Source organism: Phascolarctos cinereus, unplaced genomic scaffold (assembly GCF_003287225.1).
Source record: "Phascolarctos cinereus isolate Bilbo 61053 unplaced genomic scaffold, phaCin_HiC Scaffold_726;HRSCAF=1367, whole genome shotgun sequence".
In the NCBI taxonomy this organism is placed as follows: Eukaryota; Metazoa; Chordata; class Mammalia; order Diprotodontia; family Phascolarctidae; genus Phascolarctos; species Phascolarctos cinereus.
Window position 1 is genome coordinate 88,976,455 of NW_027556098.1, and position 24,195 is coordinate 89,000,649.

At 37.2% G+C, this 24,195-nt stretch overlaps 1 protein-coding gene across 2 annotated transcripts; it reads left to right on the top strand.

The window, feature by feature from the left end:
* Positions 1 to 4,755: 4,755 nt before the first annotated feature.
* PCNP (PEST proteolytic signal containing nuclear protein) lies at positions 4,756 to 23,538 on the top strand. 2 transcript variants are annotated; one of them, XM_020999905.2, is made up of 6 exons: positions 4,756 to 4,968; positions 11,878 to 12,098; positions 15,713 to 15,787; positions 17,864 to 17,919; positions 19,472 to 19,629; positions 22,573 to 23,538. In XM_020999905.2, exons 1-5 carry the CDS (start codon positions 4,905 to 4,907, stop codon positions 19,599 to 19,601), a joined length of 546 nt encoding a protein of 181 aa, XP_020855564.1. In that variant the 5' UTR covers positions 4,756 to 4,904; the 3' UTR covers positions 19,602 to 19,629; positions 22,573 to 23,538. The 2 variants fall into 2 exon arrangements, with proteins under 2 accessions (XP_020855564.1, XP_020855565.1); XM_020999906.2 differs by lacking the exons at positions 4,756 to 4,968; positions 22,573 to 23,538 and adding an exon at positions 11,055 to 11,854 and having other exon boundaries at positions 11,930 to 12,098; positions 19,472 to 21,317.
* Positions 23,539 to 24,195: the final 657 nt, after the last annotated feature.

Sequence of the window (24,195 nt, forward strand, 5' to 3'; positions counted from 1 at the left end):
CATGGTCTTTCTCTCAGATGATTTGATTCCCACACTCATTAGATTTTTTTAAATTTATTTATTTATTTTTAGTTTTAACATTTACTTCCACAAGATTTTGAGTTCCAGATTTTTTCCCCATCTCTCCCTTCCCTCCGCTCCATGACGGCATGCATTCTAAATACTCCATCTCCCAATCTGCCCTCGCTTCTTTCACGCACACACCCCCTTCTCTTATCCCCTTCCCCTTCAATTTTCCTATAGGGCAGGATAGATTTCTATACCCCTTTTCCTGTATATCTTATTTCCCAGTTGCTTGTAAAAACAATTTTTAACATTTGTTTTTAAAACTTTGAGATCCAAATTCTCTCCCTTCCTCCCTACTCACCCTCATTGAAAAGGCAAGCAATTCAATGTAGGTTAAACATGTATAGTTGTGCAAAACACTTCCATAGTAGTCATGTTGTGAAAGACTTACTAGATTTTTTAACACTTACTTTGTAGATTCAGTCAGCAAATGCCATTTCAACAAATGTCACTTTATAATTGATTTCCAAGCTCAGGGTTGTTGGTTGGTTTGGTTTGGTTTTCATGTATTAAAGCAAAAATTGATTAAGTGCTGGATATGTAGTACTCAATAGTTTGTTGGGGTTTTTTGGTTTTGGGGGGGTTTTTTGAGTACAACAAAAAAATATTGGATAGATCTTTGTATTGCAGTATAATGGGGTGCTATTTATATTGATTTTCTTTCATAGAAATCAAATATCTAGTAAATTAAGGAGAGTATAATATCCTAAAATGCTGCCCATGGTTTTAAGTCAGTATTTTTCCAGCTTTGAAAAATTCCAACTAAAATATCTTAAATTCATTTGGGGAAAATTAACTGGTTTGGTTTTTTTGGTTTTTTTTCCAATTTAAATTAAAATTGTGATAGCTTCCTTTTGTATTTACATCAGTTATTTCTAGATATACCACCACACCCACAAATATACCCAGGGAGCCTTTCCTTGTTATGAAGAAAACCAGTTAAACCATCTGACACTGGGCAGGAAAACTGACAATGTAATAAAACAGTCTGCATCCAGAGTGTCTCACTTTTCCAAAGAAAGGAGGAAGGTGCATTTCTTTACCTCTAGGGCCAAGACCAGCCATTGCAATTACACAGTATTTGGCTTTCTTTTAGTGTTCTTGTTTTATACTGTTGTAGTTATGTGTATTTTTTTTCCTGCTTGCTGTATTTTACTTAAATCTTCCCATGTTTCTGTTAAGTTATATATTCATTTCTTATAATGCTATAATATTTCATTACATTCATATGACATAATTTGCCCAATCATTCCTCATTTGATAGGCACCCACTTGGTTCCCTAACTGCTGGTGTGTTTTAAATTTTCATAATGTAGATGGGATATAGATTAAATTGGTTTATTCTAAGACAAAGGGAAGAATGTATAAAAAGGAAGAGGTTCTCTGTCCCACATGCATGCTATTTTTAGCCTCACATGGATTTTATTTTATAGTTTCTATGTACAACAGAAGAGCCAAGTTACCTGTAAACATAATAAGCCACTTCTGCCAGAGAAATGCTAAAAAAAAAAAAAGAAAGCATTGCTACCACCCTGCCCCCAAGCTGGAGTTCCAGTTTTGGATGGAGTACATACTTTTCTGTAACCAGAGTCATTGACAAAAGCTTCCTAAGCAGCTGCCAGACTCTGAATACCACAGCTTTCTCTGCTGCCAAGTCTTTCACAGATTTCTCCCTCAGATAATTCAGTTTTATTATCACAGTTTCAACCCTTACTGCCCCCTAACCCTAGCATAGTCCCATAGCTGTAGGAACCAGGGAATTCCACCTGCCCCAGTGCTGGAATAATAGAAAAGTGTTCCTAGAATCAGTGCCAACATTATAGGTTTCCATAATTGGTTCATAAAACCAATTTAAGTCTGAGTGTCATAATACCTGAGTAGGAGTCCCAGTTCTTCCATTCAGGAGTTCTGGGTTTTGGCAGGGTTTGAGTGTCCACCCAAGCCGGAGTGCAGTGGGCCACCGGGATGCCTAACGAGGGGCAAAACCAACCCAGAATGGAAATAGAACTGCTAAGACAATGGGATCATACCTGAGTAACTACTGCTCTTCTAGCCTGGGTGAAAAAACCCAGGCTCCAAAAAAAAAAAATCATTTTATTCAAAGCCACTCAAATTTATGAACAGCATCATAATTGTACAACAGTCCTAGAAGCACCAATCAATAAGCAAATTATTTTTTGATTGGGTATACAATGTAAATGCTCGAAGTCATGATACTAGGTGTTATGGAATGTATCCTAAGTGTAAGACAGTTTTATGCCTGAGAAATTAACAGACTAAGGAGTGAAAACTTTAGAGGATAGATTGTAACAACTAGTTCCAGATTGATGGCATATAGACAAGTGATATGAAAATTTAGAAAAGGGAGTTACTGCGGCCAAGGAAAGCTTAGGAGAGTTTGAAATTGTGCTGAGTGCTATCTGCATAGGAAAGACAACAAGCAAATCTTTAAGTGGGAATGAGCAAGGCATATTCTGAGGCCTTAATAGAACAGTTTAGCTGGAGTACAGAGCACCTTTAAGGAAGTAGTGGGAAATATGGCTAGAAAGTTCAATTATATCCAGATGATGTAAGGCCTCCAATATCAGAGTAAGACATTTGGACTATTTTTATCTTCACCATCGTGAAGAAATGGAGAAATGTGACATTATACAAGAATGAATTTTGAAATCAGCAAGGCTGGAACTTTCAGGCAATTCTAGGTTGCCTGCTTTTCCTTTCCTTTAGCTTTCTTCCGCTCCTTTTAGATGGCTGCTGTAGGATGTTTATCTGCCTGGGGCCCCCTGCAGTGTTGTCTCCCTCCTTTCTGCTAATGCACCGGGAGATTCCTTTGCAGTGGGAGACTCCTGGTGGTTTCTGAGCTGGTTTCCACCGATTCCCCCCCCCTCACTGAGGCACTCAAAAGAGGTCCAGGTGTTGGTGTTTGCCTGCTCTACCACCTGGGCTTCAGTATTTCTTCACAATTGGAGGCTTCAGGGCTCCTACAGCTCACCTGGTGTTGGGTTGGAATCAGCAAGGCCGGGGCTTTAGGAAGCCTTTAGGTTGTTTTCTTCACCTCCTTTCAGATGAATGCCGAAGGGTACTTATCTGCCTGGGGCCCCCTGTAGTTCTGCCTCCCTTATTTTTGCTGAGGCACTGGGAGACCCGTTTGCTGGGCTACTGCACTGCTGCTCCTTGTCTTTCTTCTAGTTCAGCTGTTCCAGGTTTTTTTTCTTTTCTGGGGTGATATTTTCTGGGTTTTCAGAGGTTAATAGGGGAGAGTGACAGCGACTACCTTTTCACTCTGTCATCTTGGCTCCCGGAAGCGGAACAAGAATGAATTTTGAGTTAAAGGACATGGTTCTAGTTCAGACTTTGCTTCTCAAAAACTGTCACCCTAGACAAGTTATTTAATCTTTCTGAATCCACTTTTTTCATCTTCAAAATTGTTTCTAAAGTAAAGTCTACGATTGCCATTATTCAGTTTTCTCAACTGTAAAATGTGGATAAATAGCACCTACCTCCCAAGGTCATTGTGAGGATTAAATGACTAAATATTTGTTAAGTGCTTAGCACAGCGCTGGGCACAATAATAGGCACTTAATAAATGCTTGTTTCCTAATCTCCTACCCTTTTCTTTCGTTTTTTTCTTCCTTCCTTCCTTTTTCCCTACAGTCCTGAGCAGGTAGGATCTTAGGATCACCACCACTTGCTCCTGGATAAGGGAAGGCAGGCTTAAATGGTTCCTCCATGGACTTCTTTGAACCTCTTGGTCTCACACCACAGCTTTCTGGTTCAGTTCAATTCAACAAGCATTTGCTGTAAGTGCCTACCGTGTGCCACCTGCTCTCTAGGTGCTCCGGATATGAATTTTCTTAAATGGCCCCCACCCTTAATAAATGTATATTCTACTTAGGAGAAATAATTTGTACACATATAAATACAGAACATATATAAGTAATTTGGGGGTGGGACATCAATTAGCTTATGGGAAATCTGGAGAACTTCATGATGGAGATGAAGGTGCACCGCCCCTTGAGAAATATGGCTTGCAAGCGCTTCAGGTGAGAAGCAATACCATTCCAAATATTAAGGATTTATCAATAAACATTTCGTATACGGCAGGCATTGTGCTAAGCACTGCGAATACAAAAAGAGGCTGCCCTCAAAGAGCTTATAATCTAACGGGGGGGAGACAACAAAATTCCTGGAGACTAGAGAAGTACAATTCCGTGCTGGGAACAGCGCGTGTGTGTAATGTGAAAACAGTCTAAAAAGGTAGATTGGAATCAATTCGTGACCTGCTTTAAATGTCCAACAGAGGAGGTTTAGATTTCATTGTTAGAAGCATTAGGGAACTACTACAACTCCCCGGTAAAGGAATACTATGATCAGACTTTAAGACAAATCAGTTGTGCAGCTGTGTGGAAGATGGGTTGGAGAAGAAGATAGGACACACCGTCCTGAGCCAATAGGAAAGCTTCTGGCACCGCACCAGCGTGATGCTCTCACTACGGTCCTCCCAGCTCCCTCCCCGAAGCACGAATCTAAACTATCCAGTTTGGTATTGGTTACACAGGTCAATCGGATTGGATTAACGAGATAAAAAAAAAAATCCCTGTGATTGGCTATGTTTTTAGCCAATCCTTGGTGGAAACCAGCCCAACTTTTTCCTTCCGCGATGTTAGAGGAGATGGCGTCACATTGCAGCTTCCGGCAGAGAGGGGGCTAAGCCGTTCCCCTCCTACTGGAGACTACCGCCGGCCATCATTCGGTTCGTTCTATGGTGGCCGGGGCGGGGCCGTGGTCGTGGTCGTGACGTCCTTGGCGCGGTGGCGGGGGAGGAAGCCGCGGGGAAAATGGCGGACGGAAAAGCGGCAGAGGAGAAGCCGGAGAAGCCGCAGCGAGCAGGAAGCGCCGGAGGTGAAAACAAACCCAGCGTCGCGGGCCACGGGGGCCGCTCTGGGCCTTCCTCCGAGCTCCCCGGGTGGAGGGTGCGGGGGGATGCAGGAGGCCGGGGCGGGGGCGGAGGGGGGAGACGGGGACGGCTCGGGTGGATACGGCGGGGCTGGACTCTGGCGTACCCCGCGCTTCTCTCCCCGAGCCCCGGATCCGCATGATGCAGACCCCGGGGCGCCAGAGCCCACCCCAGGCCCGAGAGCCCTCCCCCGTCCCGGGCCTGGCCCAGGACCCTCCCTCGAGGAGGAGACTAGACCCACGGGGAGGCTGGGGGCGGGGTGGGGGGAGGGACGGGCCTCGAAGCACCCCTAGGCCTGGGAGGGGAGAAGCCGCGGGCTGGGCCGCCTCCCTCCGTCCTCCCCTGGCCCGCAGTGCGGGAGCCGTCCTCTCGCCCTCCCTCCCCGCCCTGTTCCTCCTGCCGTCCCGACTTCGGAGAGCCCTCCCGGGAGTAAACAGCCCCGCCGGGGAGCCCCCGAGCAGCCGGCTGCCCGCAGCGGCCTGTCCTAAAAAACCCGCGGTTGCGTTGCTGCTGGCCGTTGCTTCTTTGCCCCCGAAGTGTCAGGGCCCCATCCCCGCAACAACCCTCCCCTTCCCTTTTAATTGTTGTGGTCGCTGCGAAAGATGGGGAGGGGGCTCCCCCCACCCTGATGATGGATTGTTCAGTAACTGCATGTTCTCAGGGCTAGGGTCTTGTCGCCTTCCCTCGAACCATCTTCCTTTCCTCTCCTTTTGGCTGTCGCTAGGAGGCAGAATGTGAGATTTTTAGGCGCACAAATGGTCTGGTGTGACCCGTCCTGTGTTCTGTTATGTTGTGGAATAAATAAAACTCAGATTAATGTTAGCTTTGTGCCTTTCTTCCTGTCATTCTGATGGAATTTATGCTTTGTAGGGGGAAAAAAAAAGATACATTACATAATAATCAGGCCACTCCTTTTCCCCCTTCCCAACCCCAGTACCTAACAGACTCAAAAACTTATCTGATCTCTAGTTTACAATATTTTAGGTGTCTCCCACAGCATCTGTGGAAAAATCTTTTTAGAGGGCCCTAGAATGAGTGGCATGAGGAGTGAAGTGCCCATTTAAATTTTTCAGTGTGCTTTGTCTGTTCAAAGTTATTTTCTTCTATCAAAGAGAAGTAAGTGAAATATCCAATTACTTTTGTACCCAAACCCCCTTTTTGAAGGTCCAGGTTGGAAAGGAAGAAATATTGTACTTTATTTGATTCTTCCATGTGTTATATTTTGACATTATCACATGCTTTTCTGTTCAAATTATAATCTTTAAAATTTAATACTGCCTCATTAAGGCGGTACTTAAGGAGTACCGCCTTAATACCACATCATTAAGACTTAAAACCGTCTTGAAAACTTAGGAATAGTAAACAAGTGCCCCCAAACAAGAATAATTTAGTCATTTTTATTAGAAGCACACAGCAGATGTGAAATCCAAAGAAGCTCATGTGCATATGATAGGTAGAATTTCCTTTTAAGATGTTAACCAGCATTCTTAAGGATAGAAGTAGGGAACTGTTTAATATGTTGCCCCAAGATATCTCAGAAATGGCAGGTAATTTTCAGTGTGGAGTGAAAAAAATAGTTGTATGACAAATAGTAATGTGCTGAATCAATAAGAAATTTATTTTGGCATCATTTTATATGTCAAAATGCTAGAGCAAACAACATTACTGATGTTGGAGTTGTAGAACATATAATATGTGAAATAATTTGTACCAGTTGTGGCAGCAATATTATTAACCATAGCAGGAGCCTCACGGTTTATAAACCAAATTTATGTTGTCAGGTTATATTAAAAATATATTAAGGGAGTGCAGTGCTTAAAAAAAAACTTGTAGTTAATCCATTACCCATGTGAAACCTTATACTTTAGTGTTGAACTTGGAGTCAACACAGCAGGATTCATATCCCAAGCCAGACATTTAAGGAAGTTTGTGATCTTATCCTCTTTGTATGTGATTATAGATAGATATCTATTTGTATCTATACACACACCTCTCTGTATATATGTATATGCATATGTGTGTATACATACATACATACATACATACATCACTTAAATTCCCAGAGCCTTAGTCTCCCCATCTATAAAATTAGGATAATTCTTTACCTCATAGAGTAGTTGTGAGGAAATCAGCTTTGCAGAATTTTTAAGTATTTTATAAATGAGTTATTAACAGTTCCCCTATTTGTCTTTTATTAATTACTTCCCTGTTTAGTTAACCCTGTTCAAATGTGCTTCAAGGGTCTTGTGCACCTTTTTTTCCCAATTAATCAGGGAAACAAAAATTTCAGTGAATTCATTCATCTAACTTGATTTCAAATTGATTAATCTGAATATTGTATAAATGCTTCAAATTTATAGGATGAGCTTAAGAAAACATCTCAGAGAAAAATAACGATACACTAAGACAGTTTTTAATGTTGTCTGTTACACGAGTTGAAATAGGTTTTCAGCAGTAGTATTGTTCTGAGAGCAATAAACTATGTAAACAAAGTTGATTCTCATGGATTTTGTATTGAGACACCCCACCACATTGAATTAGAGTGTCCATGGCTAGAAATCTTGATATTTTTTCCCCGTTGGGACGTTGAGAAGGCGGAGGAGAAAAAATAACTGATGGCAAGGTTTTGGTAAGAATTTTGTCATATCAGAACTTTGAAACTAATGAAGCAAACAGAAATTCCATTAAGAAAAATGCATTTATATCTTAAATCACAATCTTGACCAGTTGTGGTCTGCTAAACTAGCCTGGCAATGATTATTAGAGACCTATTACCAAATTGAAAACAGGTCACAAAAAGGCACTTGGAGCTTCCCTGTTTAGCACCCTTTTCAAAATAAGGGTTCTCTGTGCTTTTTTTGTATTGTATATTTTTTCCCTAGTTTTTAGGAAAGAAAAATTTCAGTGAATGTAGATCCTCTAGTTTGTTTTCAGATTGATTAATCTGAACATTTTATATATGCTCTTAAGGGATACAAATGAATTACTTTAAGAAAACTTCCATCCAAAACTAATCTTAACATCTTTGTGCTTCTAAAGAAATTTACTGTTATACATTAAATATTTTTAAATCAGAAAAATTAAGATAACTACTAGTTTTCTTGTTTTTCATGAATGCTACAAGTAAATTAAATATGTGTAATGCACATTTTTAGAGCTTACAGTATGGTTACAACAGTTGGCAGTTATTCTTGGAAACCTATAGAGAAGCATAAAAGTCATATTAAAACATGTAGGCATAGTGGTTCTTTGTAAAAGACCCAGAACACTGAGGAGGCAGCATAATATAATGGGGGGAAAATGTGGGATTTGGAGTTGAGACCCTGGCTTTAAATTCTGGCGCTGTCACTTTACAGGTCGATTTCTGGCAGGTCACTTAACCTTTCTAGGCCTTGGATTCCTCATCAGTAAAATGAAGAGGTTGGACTGAATGACATCTAAGGTCCCTTCCAGCTTTGAATCTCTGAATCTATTTAGGTTACTTGCTTTGGATTATGTAGTATAGACTTGAAGGGTACTATTTTAAATATTTGTCAATAACTTTGAATAATTAGATCATTAAGCTAGTTCAAGTTTGAGTTAGTTGGGAAATCAGTTTTCTCATAGGAACTGTATAATGCAAAACAGTAGAAATTTATCTAATAACAATAAGTAGGTTTGGCTGCCAAACTATCTGGCCTCAATTTCTTGTTTGTTTTGTTTTCCATATCTTATTAAATGTATTTTTGGAAGCCTATTCCAAGCAAGGTCATCAATCAGGGAAAATCATTCAAGGGATTTGAAAGGATGAAATTAGCTTGTACTCATTAGTCAGTCTCATCCTCTATGGAGAAGGTTTCACCATATGATCTTCATCAATTAATTCCCCCTCTATTTTCTTCCTTCTCTTTCCATAATTATGGATCCAGTTCAGTGGCTTAGAAGTTTCCATACTTGGAAGTAAAAAGTACTTCCTGGTAGTGAAGTTATCAGCATAAGACTAACTTTTAGAAGTCCAAGAGCAAATTATTGCTCTTAAGTAGAATTGGTATATTAGACATCATTCTCAGAGTAGACTTGAGAAATAGATGGTGTTTAGATTGCTTTTTTTAGTTGGTGGAAATGCAATGAGGATAAAATGGAATTGTACATAATTTGCTTTTTGAGAGGAACTCTCTGACTCCCATTTGGGTTGTATTATATAGAAGACTAGTCTAACAAGGTTTTATCAAAATAGTAACTACGTCCATAAATAGAACTCAGTATATCAAATGTCAGGCATCGGGGATTGTCCCACTTTTTCATATATAATTTTGTCATTGCTGTCCTCAGTGCCTGGTTTGGTGGATAGTGGGCTTTGGTTTGGAAATAGGAAGACCTGGATTCAAATCCTGCCTTTGACATCTGCTTATGAGTTATACTTTGTAGATATACCTTGTAACACTAGCTTATTTATTACCTCAGACACATCACTTAACTTTTCTGAGCATCAGGTTATCTAAGATTTGTTAAGTTATAGTTGGTAATTTGCTTGGACGATGAATGGAGTTCCCACACCAAACAAATCCCAGATATCCTGGAAATGTTGCTATACCCTCACTTTTTTTCTCCTGACTCGTTTCTACTATAATTTCTTCAAATGCCCTGTGCCCCAGAATTTAATTCCAGTAAGATGGGGATTGGGAACAGAAATAGAAGTAAGGGAATATAAGGAGAAAATCAATAGATATTACTGTCTTCATACTTTAGATAAGGGGTTCTTCAACCTTTTTTGTCTTGGACCCCTCTTGCAATCTGGTGAAGTCTATCAAAGACACCTCAGAATTATGATTTTAAATGCATAAAATGCATAGAATTACAAAGGAAACCAAACATTGAAATAGAATTATCAAAATGTTTAGAAGACAAATTAGTGGATCCCAGATAGAATCTTTATCTTGTCTTAAATCACAGCCAACATGTTTTTATGCTCTTTGTTCTATTGTTTTCCACCTCATTATATAAACTGAAGTAAGTATCACTTGAGTTAGATGGCCATGTTCCTGTGTAATTCACCTGTATAATATAGCATACAAAATATATCCTAATACATAATATATAATAGTTTCTCCTGTTTTAATTTACTACCAAATCTTTTTTCCTCATAGGATGAGCTTAAGTCAGATAGTTCATTTAGTTGTAAGATAAAACTTGTGGGGGCCACTATCTATAATAGAATTGATCAAACATACTTGAGAGTCCTATATTTAGTATTTCTAAGTGATCACATTTTCATAAATTCTTTTTGCATTTCCTTTTTTTCTGAAAATTCTAAATTGGGGTGCTAATGTAGACTTCATTTTTTTTTAAACACTGTATTTTGGGCAACCTTTCACTCCTCAGTTGATTATTTTAATGAGTGATTAGCACCTTCTGCCATCTACTGCAGGTATGATATAATACTCTCTTCCACCCAGTTCCTTAACTTCCCAACCCACAACTAAATCCTAGTCAATCCCACTCTGGATAGCATTATAATATTGTTCTCGTTGCTTCCTATGACCAGAAGGAATCTACAGCAGTAACTTGAAGGTGTTCTTTCCATTTTTTCCCAAACAAGCTTGAACATTCTGTACAAGTATTTATTAATCCAAAGAACAAAAAAAAACCCCACCCCTGTTTCAGTACTTAGACCCTGAAGTATCATTTGTGTCCTTTTTTTTTCTTTTTTCTTGTTTTCTTTTTTTTGTTCCAGTTTTTCCTATTACCTATGCCTGATCCTAAAGCTTGTTTTCTTTCTTCCATACATTAACCCACACATCCATAGCAGCAGTGTGTATGCTTGTTATTTAGAACATAGTGGCTGAAAGAAAATAAGTTCTTTTAATTTTGACTAGTTTCCTCATTCCCTGACACCCAGTATGTTCCTGAACACCTCCCTCTGCTGCTCATCTGTTGTATGCTAAAGGAATATCAACTTGTTTTTAAATTTGATGCTTGGATTTTTTCGGTCTTAAATTTAACACTAAATATTTAGGAAGGCAAAATTACTGAAATAAATTTGGTATATTCCAAAACTAAGTGTGAATTGCTTGTAGATTATTAGCTATTTTATCTCATCCATGATCTGCTCCTTTCATTAAAATAGATAATTGAGAAGTTAATATGACTTCACTATAGGAATGGGAAACATCTGTATTCATGCACATGAATGATTCTCTGTTTAATTGCTTTCTGTGTAATTTCAAATGATGAAATAAAACCTGGTATAACCAAAATTCTAGGGCAAATTTTATTACTAAAGTGATTAAATATAATACATATTTCTCAGTAACTTCAGTTATAAACCAATGCTGAATAACCCTTTCTAGGTAGATATTTATATAATTGTGGAATTTACACATTACCAGAAATTGACAGCCAAATTTATTCTCTTTATCTTCAAGATTGTCCCTAAACATAAGCAGTTAATTGCTAACAAAGTAGATGATCATGCAGAGGAGTTTTTACCATTGGGGTATTTTGGAGGTTTTTTGTTTGTTTGTTTGTTTGTTTTAAGTAGACTACCCTTTACCCTTCTTTCTCCCTACACATACATATAGAACTTTTGGTTTTGTGTAATAGAATGTTTACTCAAAGCGTATTCATTTTTGAAAAATATGTTTGTAATTTTAAATTGCCCTGTATTTTATGCTAGTTAATTCAAAGGAGCCTCTTCTACTGCCACACAATCTCTTTTCCCTCTGTGTGCTCAAAACAGTGGAAGAGACTGTTGGGCCAGTAGGTGTGCCTCTGCAGAAGTACCTTCCTTATAACAATGCTTTATGAGGTTGCTGCTCCCATCACTCTGCTCAGTAAAATTAGCTCATCTTGGTAAGTTGTTTCGACTTCACCAGGACCTGAAGAAGAGGCAGAAAAACCTGTGAAAACTAAGACTGTTTCTTCCAGTAATGGAGGGGAAAATTCGAGTCGCAGCGCAGAGAAGCGATCAGCTGAAGAAGAAGCCGAAGACTTCTCATCCAAGCCAGTGCCTGCAAAGATAGCCAAGTTTGGATTTGCCATAGGCAGTCAGACGGCAAAGAAAGCGCCAGTCATATCCATCAAACTTGGAGCGAGTGTAAGTCATTATTTTGAACTGGGGTTCACAGGGGATGAGTAGAATCTGGGAGGGAAGATTGTTTGAGAATCTTATATAAAAAATGAACATTAAAATAAAGACCTTATATACATTTTGTCTGAGGTGTAACCTATGGTTATATGTGGTTATGTGTACCTGCATGTGAGTATGGAAGTTTAGATTTATATTATTTAGGAAAGGTTAGTGAAAAACCTAGAACAACTATGATACAGAATCACAGGAAATGAAAACTTAATTGGTGTCACTTTAGATTGAACAGAGCTTTAGAAAATATCTTCAGAGAGGAGAAAAGTGTGTCTTCATCTAATTCTTTTGGGTCTGTGGAATCAGGACCCTAAGTCTGTCTTATTTTGTTGTATTTTTCAAGAGACTGACACTATGGCAAAGACCTATGGCTAGAATAGATATTGAAGACATGAAGAAACTATGGGGTAATGTGTTCCCATGGGAAAGAATGCTGAAGGCAGGACAGTGAAGCATCTTCAACTTCTGTCACTTGTTCTCAGAGTGTTTCCTCATTATTTGATCACTGTGTCCCATTAATCAGATCTTCATCCATTTCTTACTTCCCCTCCCCTTCACTGCACCACCTAGGTGCCCCTTCATCCATTTAACTCTGTATTTAGCTCTTCCAGCAATGAACTACCTCCTATTCATCTGTCAATTCTTTACCACTCCCAATTGATCTTTTTTCTTAACCCACTTGTAAGACTGATTTGGCCATCCATGTTCGACTTGATAGGAGAACATGGCTGTAAGATGTGGTTTTGTGCTTGTGGTCTAATTCTCCCATTATGTACACAAGTAATAAAAATGTTCTGTCTAAGCCAGGAAAAGTCGGAGTACTGAATTCAGTCTTCAGTAATTCTGGGGCTATTCGTCAAATGGAGCATTTTTGAGTCTAGTAACTCTGGGAGGTTTTCTCCCCACCAATATCCCTGGGCCTCAACTATGGGGAAAACTTTTTTTTGATAATTTTGTCTTATTAAACTTACCATTCAGTACCTTTTTGGATACCAGTTGTCTCATCATGTATCTTAGATATCCTGCCCAGCTTCATTTTGTTTACAAATACTGTAAGCATGTCAACTATTTTCAATCAGTTCTGCGTTCATCTAATTGTATTTTCATCTAGCCTGTATCTTTATTGTCTGCAGGAATTTTGTGAAAGTTTATCATATATCTTGGAGAAATCCAGATAGTCTTTTAGCTTTCCACTGATATCCTTGTCTGGTAACCCTGTCAAGAAAGGAGATATGGTTGGTCTGACATGGTTTGTTTTTAATGAGTCCAGGCTACATTATATTGACCACCAGTTTCCTTTCTACTTGCTCACAAACCAAGCATTTAATACTCCTCGCTAGAATTTTTCCAGCCTTGTATTTTGCTGAATTCCCCTTCCTTTGGAAATGAGAAAAACATTCCCACTTACAGTCCTGGGGCATGCTTTCATTCAGCAAAAATATAGCAATCACATCTTCAAGATCTTTCCTTGAACTCATTTCAGGAAATCAGGTGTTCTTGTTATCTCTCATTCACTTGAATTTCAGTTCCCTCATGACTATTTTTCCTTCTCATTGTTATGAAGATGACTCTTCTTGGTGAAAAAAGACATAAAATAGGAAATGAATGCTGTTTTCTCTAGGCCATCTGTTATCATTTCTTTCACCCCCAATGGAAGGCCTAGACTGACCTTGTTGTTTTCCTCAACATTTCTATTAAAAACAAAAACCAAAACTCCTTTCATTTATCACAAGCTAATTTATCACAGCTAATTCCAGACTTTAGCCTTCCTGATACAGTTATAGGACTAAACCATTTTTGCATTCTTAAAATTACTTTTGGTATATTTCTTTTGGTATATTCCCTCATCAAATAATTCCTCTTCTATCTTTTCTGTTCATATGGCTCCTTGGTTTGGGTCTTCCCTATCCATTCCCCCAACCAATGGTGAGGGGGCAAATGGAAAGAGTTCTTGAATTTGGAGCATTCTCTGGGTTCGGATCTTTGGGTCTACTACTTGATCTTGAGCAAGTCACTTGCTTTATTTGGGCTTCAGTTTCCTTGTTTGTAGAATAAAAAGTTTGGGCTAAATTATCTCTGAAGTCTCTTGTAGCTACAAGTCTGCAGTCTTTAGCCTTCACAGTTTTGTCATAATTTCATTTTGACAATCTCCAGTCGCTCTTGAATGGTTGGGTTTTTTTGTTTGTTTATACTCTCATATCTTGTATTTTCTTTGAACTTATGAAATCTACTTTCAAAATTTGGGGCATACTAGAAAATACTAATACCAAAATCATTAAATTATGTAAAGGCTCCAGATTTGTCACTTGTCTTTAAGTAGCACATGATAAAGCCATGTTCTTCTTCATCTTTCTTTGGAATTTTAGCAAAAGAGATGTTGACTTCTAAAAGCCAATTTAAACATGTACTTTAAGATATAAAATTTTAAGCTCTTGGAACCTTGGTAAAACCAAGCAATTGAAATATTTTGCCAGTAAGGAATTAAGTATTAACTTAACGTTAGATGACATGGCATTAGTACTAGCTTTTTAAGTAAGACAGAAATCATTTAAAATTGCTCCACTGTTGATGCTATTTAGTTATAGCTGTCGTATCTGGCAGCAGCTATTTTCTGAAGTTAACTTGAAAAAAACAAAAACAAAAAAAACAGTTTTACTGCCAGATCCATATATTCTAGATTATCATTCAAGAATGATTCATCTAAAATGTTATCTGGGTTTCTTTCCAGCTTTTTTCAGTAATCTTGATAGGTGGTCCTTTTTGAAAAAACTCTATACTAACAGGCATAATCATTACCCCTCAAAAAATGGTCTTTTGTTAGGTGAATTTTAATGGCAGGATTTCAGTAGGGGTTTTTTTTGTTTGTTTTGTTTAATTTTAAAATATTTTTATTTAATTTAAATATAAATTTCAAATAATTTTTAAAATGTGAAAATGAAAAAATTCAGACCTTTTGTTACTCCTTAATTTAACATTTTTTCCTCCCTTAGTTTAACATTTTTGTGTATTAAAATTTTAAACATATTGAAACTAATGCTAGCAAGTAAGTGGTTAGTTAGGGACTCTGTGATGTATTTCACTGTATTGTATGGGATTGATTATTTGTGCAATCAAGAATCCAAATAATTCACATTGTTGGTTGGTACTACTTTAAAAACTCATGTCTTATAAGCTACATAACAATAGCCAGCAAATGTATATTCAGTGCTAGTATACACATGGCATTGGGCTGTCCTAGGAAAACATCCTCTACAAGATCAAACATACAAGATTTTGATGAGTAAAAGGTGTTATAGGGATTAGCATATAAATATCCAAGTTGACTTAAAAACTATTACCAATCAGGTCCATAGCACCTAATAGTAGTACTATATTCTCAAAGAGCATAGGGGGACCTAAAAGATGAGATTTTCCAAAGTACTGACTTACTGCTTAAGATATTTTGAAAACAAAATACTGCTTTTTTTAAATATAAAAAGTCACTTTTTCCTCTTTTGAGTTGCATGCATATAATATACATAATTTGCTTATGTAGTGTTCATCTGTTTTGATGTGTGTTTCTCTTTTAGAAGCCTAAAGAGACTGTTCCAACTCTTGCCCCTAAAACCCTTTCAGTAGCAGCAGTTTTCAATGAAGATGATGATGTAAGTCAATGGCTAATTCTGTTTCTTACTGTTAAATTCTTTAAGTATACTACTCATATTAAAGAATTTTTGAGTGTCTTCAAGGAGACTAAAACTCTGACTTCACAAAAAAAAAAATTGGTTGATGGGGTAGAAAATAGCAAGGCTATATTCAGTCTGTCTGTAATGCCTGTTATGTACCAGGCACTAGGGATGCGTTTAGAAAAATAAAACCGTCCCTTGTCCTTGAGCTTACATTCTGTGGAGGGAAGGGGCAGGGGAGAGAGGATGGGAAAAGAATACCATGTTCATAGATAAATACATTTTGGTTTTGTTTTTTTTTTTTAAATCACTACACACTGATAGTAGCAGTGAGATACTAACAATTGGGAGAATCAGGAAAGCCCTTTTGAAGGAGGTGGCACTTAAGTTGAGCCTTTAAAGGATCTGAGATAGGGGCAGCTACGTGACGCAGTGGATAGAGCACTGGCCCTGGATTCAGGAGGACCTGAGTTCAAAGCTGGTCTCAGACGCATAACACTTACTAGCTGTGTTTCCCTGGGCAAGTCACTTAACCCCATTGCCTAGCCAAAAAAAAAAATGGAAAGAAAGAAAAAGAAAGGATCCAAGGTATTCAAGAAGCTGAAAGAGGAGGAAAAACATTTCAAGTGTCGGATAAGCATCTGTGTAAAGGCAGAGGCCTTTTTGTATTAATGGTATGAGTAGGTATCCCCAAAATTCTGAACCTTTCTGGTAGCATCTGTAAGAATTGTGGGAGAAAGGAGATGGGTCGGTGGTCTTTTGATATTTGAAGACTGGACTTCTGTCTCCCTCAAGCTTGGAGGTGATCAGGCAAAGGATGGGTGACTGATGAAGGTGTTTAAGCAAAGATTGCATGACTGCTTATCAAGATTGCAGGGGGAATTCATGGGCCACACAGAAGTTGGTTGAAATGAAGCCCATCATCTTCATGACCCAAATTTCAAGATTCTTAAGAGTTTGGGGACAAGATCTTAGGGTCTTGTTTTCTGCTGTCCATGAAGTTAATTTCAAATGAAGATAAAGTAGCTCCTGAAAAAGCAGCATTTTTATTTGTAACTAAGGTCTGATTTCATTATGTAATACTAGCTTACATCTATATAGTGTTTTAAGATTTGCCCAGCACTTTCTATATATGTTATCTCATTTTATTTTCACAACTGGTAGGTGCTGTTATTTTCCACATTTTAAAGATAAAAGTAACTGATGCTCAGAGGCCAAGTAATCCGTCTAGGGATACACAGCTAGTAAGCATCTAAGGGATTTTCAAGCCCTTTAATTTCTGGGTCTTCTTGAGTGGGCGAATGAAAACAGATTTAAGTGTTTTTGATGTGAGTAGAAGGGAGATAGAGACTGATGTATAAACACATTCTTAGTATCATTTTGATTGATAAAACATCAATTTCTGATCTTGAACCATTTGACACTTCGAAGAACTTTGGTAATGAGATTTTCCTTTTGTTGGATCTTGGGGGGAAAAGGGAGTAGTTTTGCAATTCTGGCCAAAGCACCAGATTCTACCTTACTGTGGTTTCTATAGAGGGTTGCAGCTGAGAGGCCAGGCTAAAGGAAAGGCCAGTGTGGAGATGGGATGGAGTGGGGTAAGTTGGGGTTATATGTCTGAAAAATAGGTGGAAAGTAGTCATTCTGGGTGTTTTAGCAGTAAAGATTGCCTCCTAGGGGTTAAGATCTTTATTTGCCCCATGTAAAATGAATACACAGGAAAACAAATAATTTTTTTTCTTATCTAATATCCTTGTTTTTTTGGTAAGTTCAGTCAGTTACTGCTAAAATTATTTTCATAGGTTTTTTTTTCTCTCCTTCCATGTCATAGTTATGCCGTGATTCACAGTAACAAGGGGGAAAAAACTATGAATATGAAGCATTTACAATTTTGTATAAATTCAAGACTTTAAAAAGCTATTGATTACTAAATAGACTTTTTAAATTTCCATCTTAAAAAAAAAACTGGCACTTATTAGCAGTCATTCGTAGCTTTTTCAAAAGGAAATATTTGTAATTTTGCACCAACATCTTATCTGTGATTTTTCTCCTCAGAGTGAACCAGAGGAAATGCCTCCAGAAGCAAAGATGCGGATGAAGAATATTGGAAGGTATTTAAATTCTTTGCATATGTTAAACTATTAGCTAATAATGGTAAATAAACTTCTAAAAGAGCTGAAGTCATCGAAGCATATTGTTAGATCCTAATATCTCTTGGGACAAAGTCATATAGGAAAGTTTTATTACTGTTTTACTTCATTCAGGGAATTGAGAGGGTTCAATAATTTATTTTAGAATAAAGGGAAATCCCATCTTATATGAGTAGTCAAAAGTTCTTTTCTTCCTTTCCTGATCAAAAAAAGTTTCTTTGAGGAAAAAAATTATGTGCATAAAATTGAAAACATTTTTTCCTTTCAAATGACACCAGATGTTTTTTAATTAAATAGACACAAAATCTGTCAGGGGTTTTAATTTTTTTGTTTGTTTGTTGGTCACTAGATTATTAACATTTAGTTTTCACTATCCTCTCTTGTCTGTTTTTGCAAAATTATGCTTCAGCACCTTGTAAGGATTGCACAACTTTAAAGTAACCCCAGAAAGCAAACCAAATTTTGAAGATACTTATTCCCATAGAATAGAGGAAGATATCCATTCTACAAAGGGCAAAGGAGCTAGAGTCTGAAAAATGAAGGTTATTTAATTTTAAATTGAGTAGTGCAAATAAGAACCATGTAGGACTTCTAAAAGAAATCAAATTGATAAGTAAAATTTAAATTGATAATATTAATTCAAATTAATTTTGGTACCATGTTGGTTTAAATATATGCCACATTTATTTTCCATATTTGACTTAACAGTATAAGAGCAGAAAATAATAATTAGTGTTAATGTTTCACTGTATGCTTTTGTGGTATTTTTCCTTTCAGAGATGATCCCTTTGAGGAGATGGGGACAGCATGTCTTTTTTTTTTTTTAAGATTTACTTAGACCAGAGTGATATATGAAAAGTGTCATATTTAGAAACACTAAAATACGAGAAGATAAGGTTGTTAGGGTTATGAGAGGGAGGAGACTCAGTGGGCAGAGTATTGACTTGGAATTTGGAGACTCAGCCTCAAATCCAAGATTTTCACACTAATTGTTTGACCATGGACTAATCACTCAACCTCTTAGTTTTTTTCTCATCTGTAAAATGGGAATAATACACATACTATCTACCTTACAAGGTTGTTTATGAAGAAGATACCTGAAATCTCTATATAGTTATCACTCATCACAAGCTTATTAGACTATTCTTTTATCTCCCCTCCCTGACTCATAGCTTTCATAGAATATAAAAATTATCTAGACCTCTGTGTGTGTGTGTGTGTGTGTGTGTGTGTGTACGTACACATTGCATATACATATTTATACACATGTGTATACATTCAGGTATTGAGGTTTACAACTAGTATGTGTTTTAGACCAGATTTGAACTCAGGTCTTCCTGATGACTGACAACTTTTGTTGTTGTTTGTTTTAGAAATCTTTATGCAACTTCCAGTTGTGGAGGGGAGATGGAGGGGGAATTGAAGGATGAAATTTTCATACTTTGCTCTATTACAGTGCTATCTGAAGGTCTTTAAACTGTTTAAAAACTTTCTTTTCCATTCTTAAAAACAGGGATACACCAACATCAGCTGGACCAAATTCCTTCAATAAAGGAAAGCATGGATTTTCTGATAACCAGAAGCTGTGGGAACGAAATATAAAATCTCACCTTGGAAATGTCCATGACCAAGATGATGACTAAATGATGTGTTTCCAGATTTGGGTATAGGGTGGGTGTGATGTTAAAAGGAACAGTTTCCTTTTTTTTTTTTAAAAGGAGAAAAAAAAAAGAATGATATAAGACTATCTTTGGAGCCACTTTTAAAAAATTGAGTGGTGTACTAATAAATGAAAGTTTGAAATTAGAGGTAATTTATGTTTTATATACAGATTTCAAGACATTTGCTAATTTTGTAGTTTCATGTGATTAGTTTCAAAAGGTTACAGATAATAAAGAAGTCAGAAATGGTACCTTTTTAAGAATTGCTTATTTTTTTAGTCACAACTATTAGCACATTAAGGAGGAAGCAAAAGTTTACTGTCTCTTTAACTGTTCAAATTGAAAACAACTACTTAACTCCATGTTTACCTAAACTATCTGGCTCCCAAGAACAGCCTTATAGAGAAGGAGTGTTGTACTGGGAGGGAAGTGTTACTGGAACATTGATTTGAAAATAATTTAGACAAAATACAAATATGACAAATATTTCCCCAATGGACATTTTTTTAAAGTTGTAAACTAGGCATTGCTAACAGCAGCTACAGAAGCTATAACAAGAAAAACCCATAATTACTTTTTTTGAAATTTTATGTAAAGTGTTTAATATATACTGTGGCCTAATTCACCTTAACAGGGCTTGTCCTTAACTTCATTGGTTTTTAAAGGACAAGCATTCACTGTGCAAGTAAATCAGTATTTTAAATGCATTTCTCTGAGTTATTGGTATTAACAAGCTCCTGTAAGCATTTCTACCAGAACTTGAGGTAATATAAGGAAGCTGTTTCTTTTAAAAAGTAAGCCACCACCAAAAATGTGATTAAAATATGTACATTGCTTAAATGCATTTGGCTTTTTTAATTTTAAAAGAAGTGACACACCAAAAATTCATTAACATTGTATAAAGATGGTGAAGATGCACTTTCTGTATTTGTCAGAACATTAAAATTACCATTTTAGTGAAAGCTAATTTGAATTTAAGCAACGTTAATTTTCTCATTACTAGGCTAGTATATAGCTCATTTGTATACCTATTTCTTCATAGACCACTGGCCCATTTCAGGTACTGAAAATATAAGAGAGTGCATCTTTAAAATTATTTTATGAAAGATTTGACCACTTATACTTTGAGTCTGTAAGTTCTGAGAGGTTTCTTTTGTATTTTTGTATTGTATATGTAATCTTAAATTTCTTTGAAATATAATGCCGTTGGAACACCTGTTATCATATCTTTAAAAGCTTTGTCATAAACAAATGTATGATGTTTTCTTGAAAATTCCTTCAATGTTGAATCTGAAGGCAGCTTTAGACTATTCTTTATTGGTGGTAACTGCCAGTTAAGCTCTTAGAATAGGTAATCGTTCCAGAGGAGCTGCCTTTGACTATATATTCCTAATACTTTTGTCCAGTTACATTTATATTTAGAGTAAGCCCCACATACAACAATGAAAATGTACATAGAACTATTAGTTCTTCCTTATTTGACTTAACCATATCAAAATTTATAAATTATCTTTAGACACTCTAATGTAGGCAGACTTTCCATTTTTGTCCATTTTATTGTTATGTTTAAAGTAAGAATTCTTCCTCTTCTGAATGTTTTCTTGACCCAAATGAAATGATAGCCTAAGGTCAAGACAGGAGAGGGCAATGACTGAGATGAATGTCTTTACTAAAATACCAATAAATTTGTGAAACTCAGTAATACAGTATGTTCTATTCTCCTTAAGTGTTGCCATCTTCCATAAAGAAGCAAAATAAAAATACGATTACTGATTCCCACTCACTGACTGACAAGGTGTAAAGGGACAGATGAGATTTTAAATCATTCAACTACTGCGGTTAGATACTAATCATTTAGCATGTAATGTATTCACTGAAAATTGTATTACTTAGTTGTTAACATGTTTCCTTGTCAGAATGTTAGATCTTTGAAGGAAGGACTGTTTTTTCCTTTCTTTGTGTCTCTAGTGCTCAGCACAGCATGTAGCTGGCACATAGCATTTAATTAATACTTGTTGACTGAGTAACTAACTGTTGCACTTGATACGGGTAAAGTCAAGTTGACCTAAAATTTAAATGATCAAGCTAAAATTTTACCCCAGATGGATATATGGAAAGTGCTTTATAAACCTTAAAAGCACAATGTAAATGTTAGTTGCTATTATTACTTGAAAATAGGAATTCACACTTTGTACTACTGTTAAGTGCTAGGGATGCAAAGAAATATATGAGGCAGACCACTCTCAATGACGTTAAAATATAATAGAAGTATAGGATATATACACAACTCGTAACAAAGTAAGAAGTAGAAAGGAGAATGTCCATCCAGGTAAAGTGGTTTGAAGTTTTTGAAGAAGGAAAGATCACTTTCCCTTGAGGGAGAAGGGCAAGGCAAGCAAAAGGCAAAATGGAAGAGTGAGCCCTGGAGTTAGTCTTTGCAAGAAGAGCTGGGAAGGGATTCCAGGACTGGTTCATGTTACACGGCTTTGCTTCTCATATTGGCTCAGTGGAGAAAATGCTGGACCTGGAGTCAGGAAGACTTGAGTTCAAATCTGGTCTAGTTATGAACCTGAGCAAGTCACAACCTATGTCTGATTCAATTTCCTCATCTGTAAAATGGGGATAATAGCATCTGCCTCTCAGGGTTGTTATGAGGATCACATGAAATATTTGTAAAGTACTTTGAAAACTTTAAAGTGCTAAATAAATGTTAGCATATTATTTGTAAGTACATGGTAAGGGAATAAGAATTTTCTTAGCACCTTCTGTGTGCCAGGCTCTTTATAAAACATTACGTCACTTGATCCTTAAAGCAACCTTGGAAGGTTGGTGCTATTGTCCCCATTTTATAGTTGAGGAGACGGAGGCAGATAGGTTACATGATTTGCCCAAGATTACATAGCTAGCAAGTGTCTGAGGCTGAGATTTGAACTTGCATTTTTCTGACTTTCAGCCCAGCGCCTTATACACTGTGCCACCTAGCTGCCTCTGCATCTGAAGGAGAGATGATTGGAGGATGAGAAAGTCAATCAAGCTTCACTCTTCTATAACCATGGAGAGCCCATTCATGGGACTTCCCTTTCCCATCCATCCCTTACTCCAGGAACAAGAACAGGACCATGTTCAGGACAGGCATCTTGCTGATTATCATGCTGCCTGTCCACTTTATCCTTCACCTTTTGTTCTCAAATACCACCTGAAAAATCAACTTTGCTCTAAGGCAAAGAAGTCAGCTACCATTGCTACTGGAAAGGAATATAACAATCTCTACTGTGGCTCCAATCAGCATTTCTGTGATTCAGTCTTAAGATGGCCTATGCAGAAGTTTGCCTTCCTGATATCTCCCCACTCCCTCCTACCCCATTTGTATTAGTCCCTGCTCATCCTATGTCCCTTACCCACTCCTGTTGCTCTCTCCCTTCAATTGTGCACTATGAAACCATTATTAACAAGCTACCTTTCCTATTAGAGCTCTTCCTCTCACACTTCTGTCTTGGAATAGTTGAAACCTGGGCGTTCTCAGAGGACTGACACAGTGGGCCCAGGAAACGAATAGAAAAGTACCTTCTCGCTACTGATTTCAGCTGAGGTGTCCCTCTACCACTTCTTTCAGCAACCTGACATTTCGGGTTCACTTCATCTGAGTACCTTGTCCAGTTGCTAATGGCAGTTATCTACCGTAGGAGTATTCTTCCTCCTTTATCAAGGTGTTTTAGGACCTGGATCACTATCCTCTCTACTCCTACCCTCTTATTTTTATTTGATCTTTTTGCTATTACAAACTTAAACATCAAATAAAATGAGCATGTCTACATGGAAAGAGCAGAAAATGAAGATTGTACATGAAATTGCAAATATTAAGTATACTTTTTCCTTTTAAAGTATATAATAAATTCAGTATGCTATTTTGAAAACTTAATCTGTGTTTCCTTCTGAACTGTGTTCTGTTTATTTCTGTGCATTTTAAAAAATGTCTCAATAACCTTTCTTTTTTAACAGTGCTATTGTTAGCTCCTCTGTCTTCCTCCAACTCTGTCAGGAAGAAGGGAGAAACGAAGGGGAACAACATATATAGTCCAGTTCACACATTGACCATGTCCAAAAATGTATCTCATTCTGCACCTTGAGATCTTTTTACTAGTAGGGGCTGGGGGAGGGAATAATCAACATTTATGTAGCACCTACTGTGTGCCAGCCACTGTGTTAAGTGCTTTTTGCAACTGTTTCATTTGTCAGGAGATGAGTAGCACACCAACATCCATTCGCTCAAGTCGTGGTTAGTTATTGACCAAATTCGTCAATCTTCAAAGTTGTTTTCTTTATAGTGTTAACTGTAATTGTATAAGTGGTTCTCCTGGTTCTCAGTTCACTCTGTCAGTTATACAAATCTTCCTTCTTTCTCTTAATCCATTTTTAAAAATACGATAATATTCCCCTAAGTCACATAATATAGTTTGTTCAGCCATCCTCAAGACTGATGTGCACCCTCTCTATTTCCATTTCTTTGCTAAAACAAATTAAGCTCCTATAAATATTTTTGTATATAGATGGCTTTTCCGTCATTCTTTGATCTCTG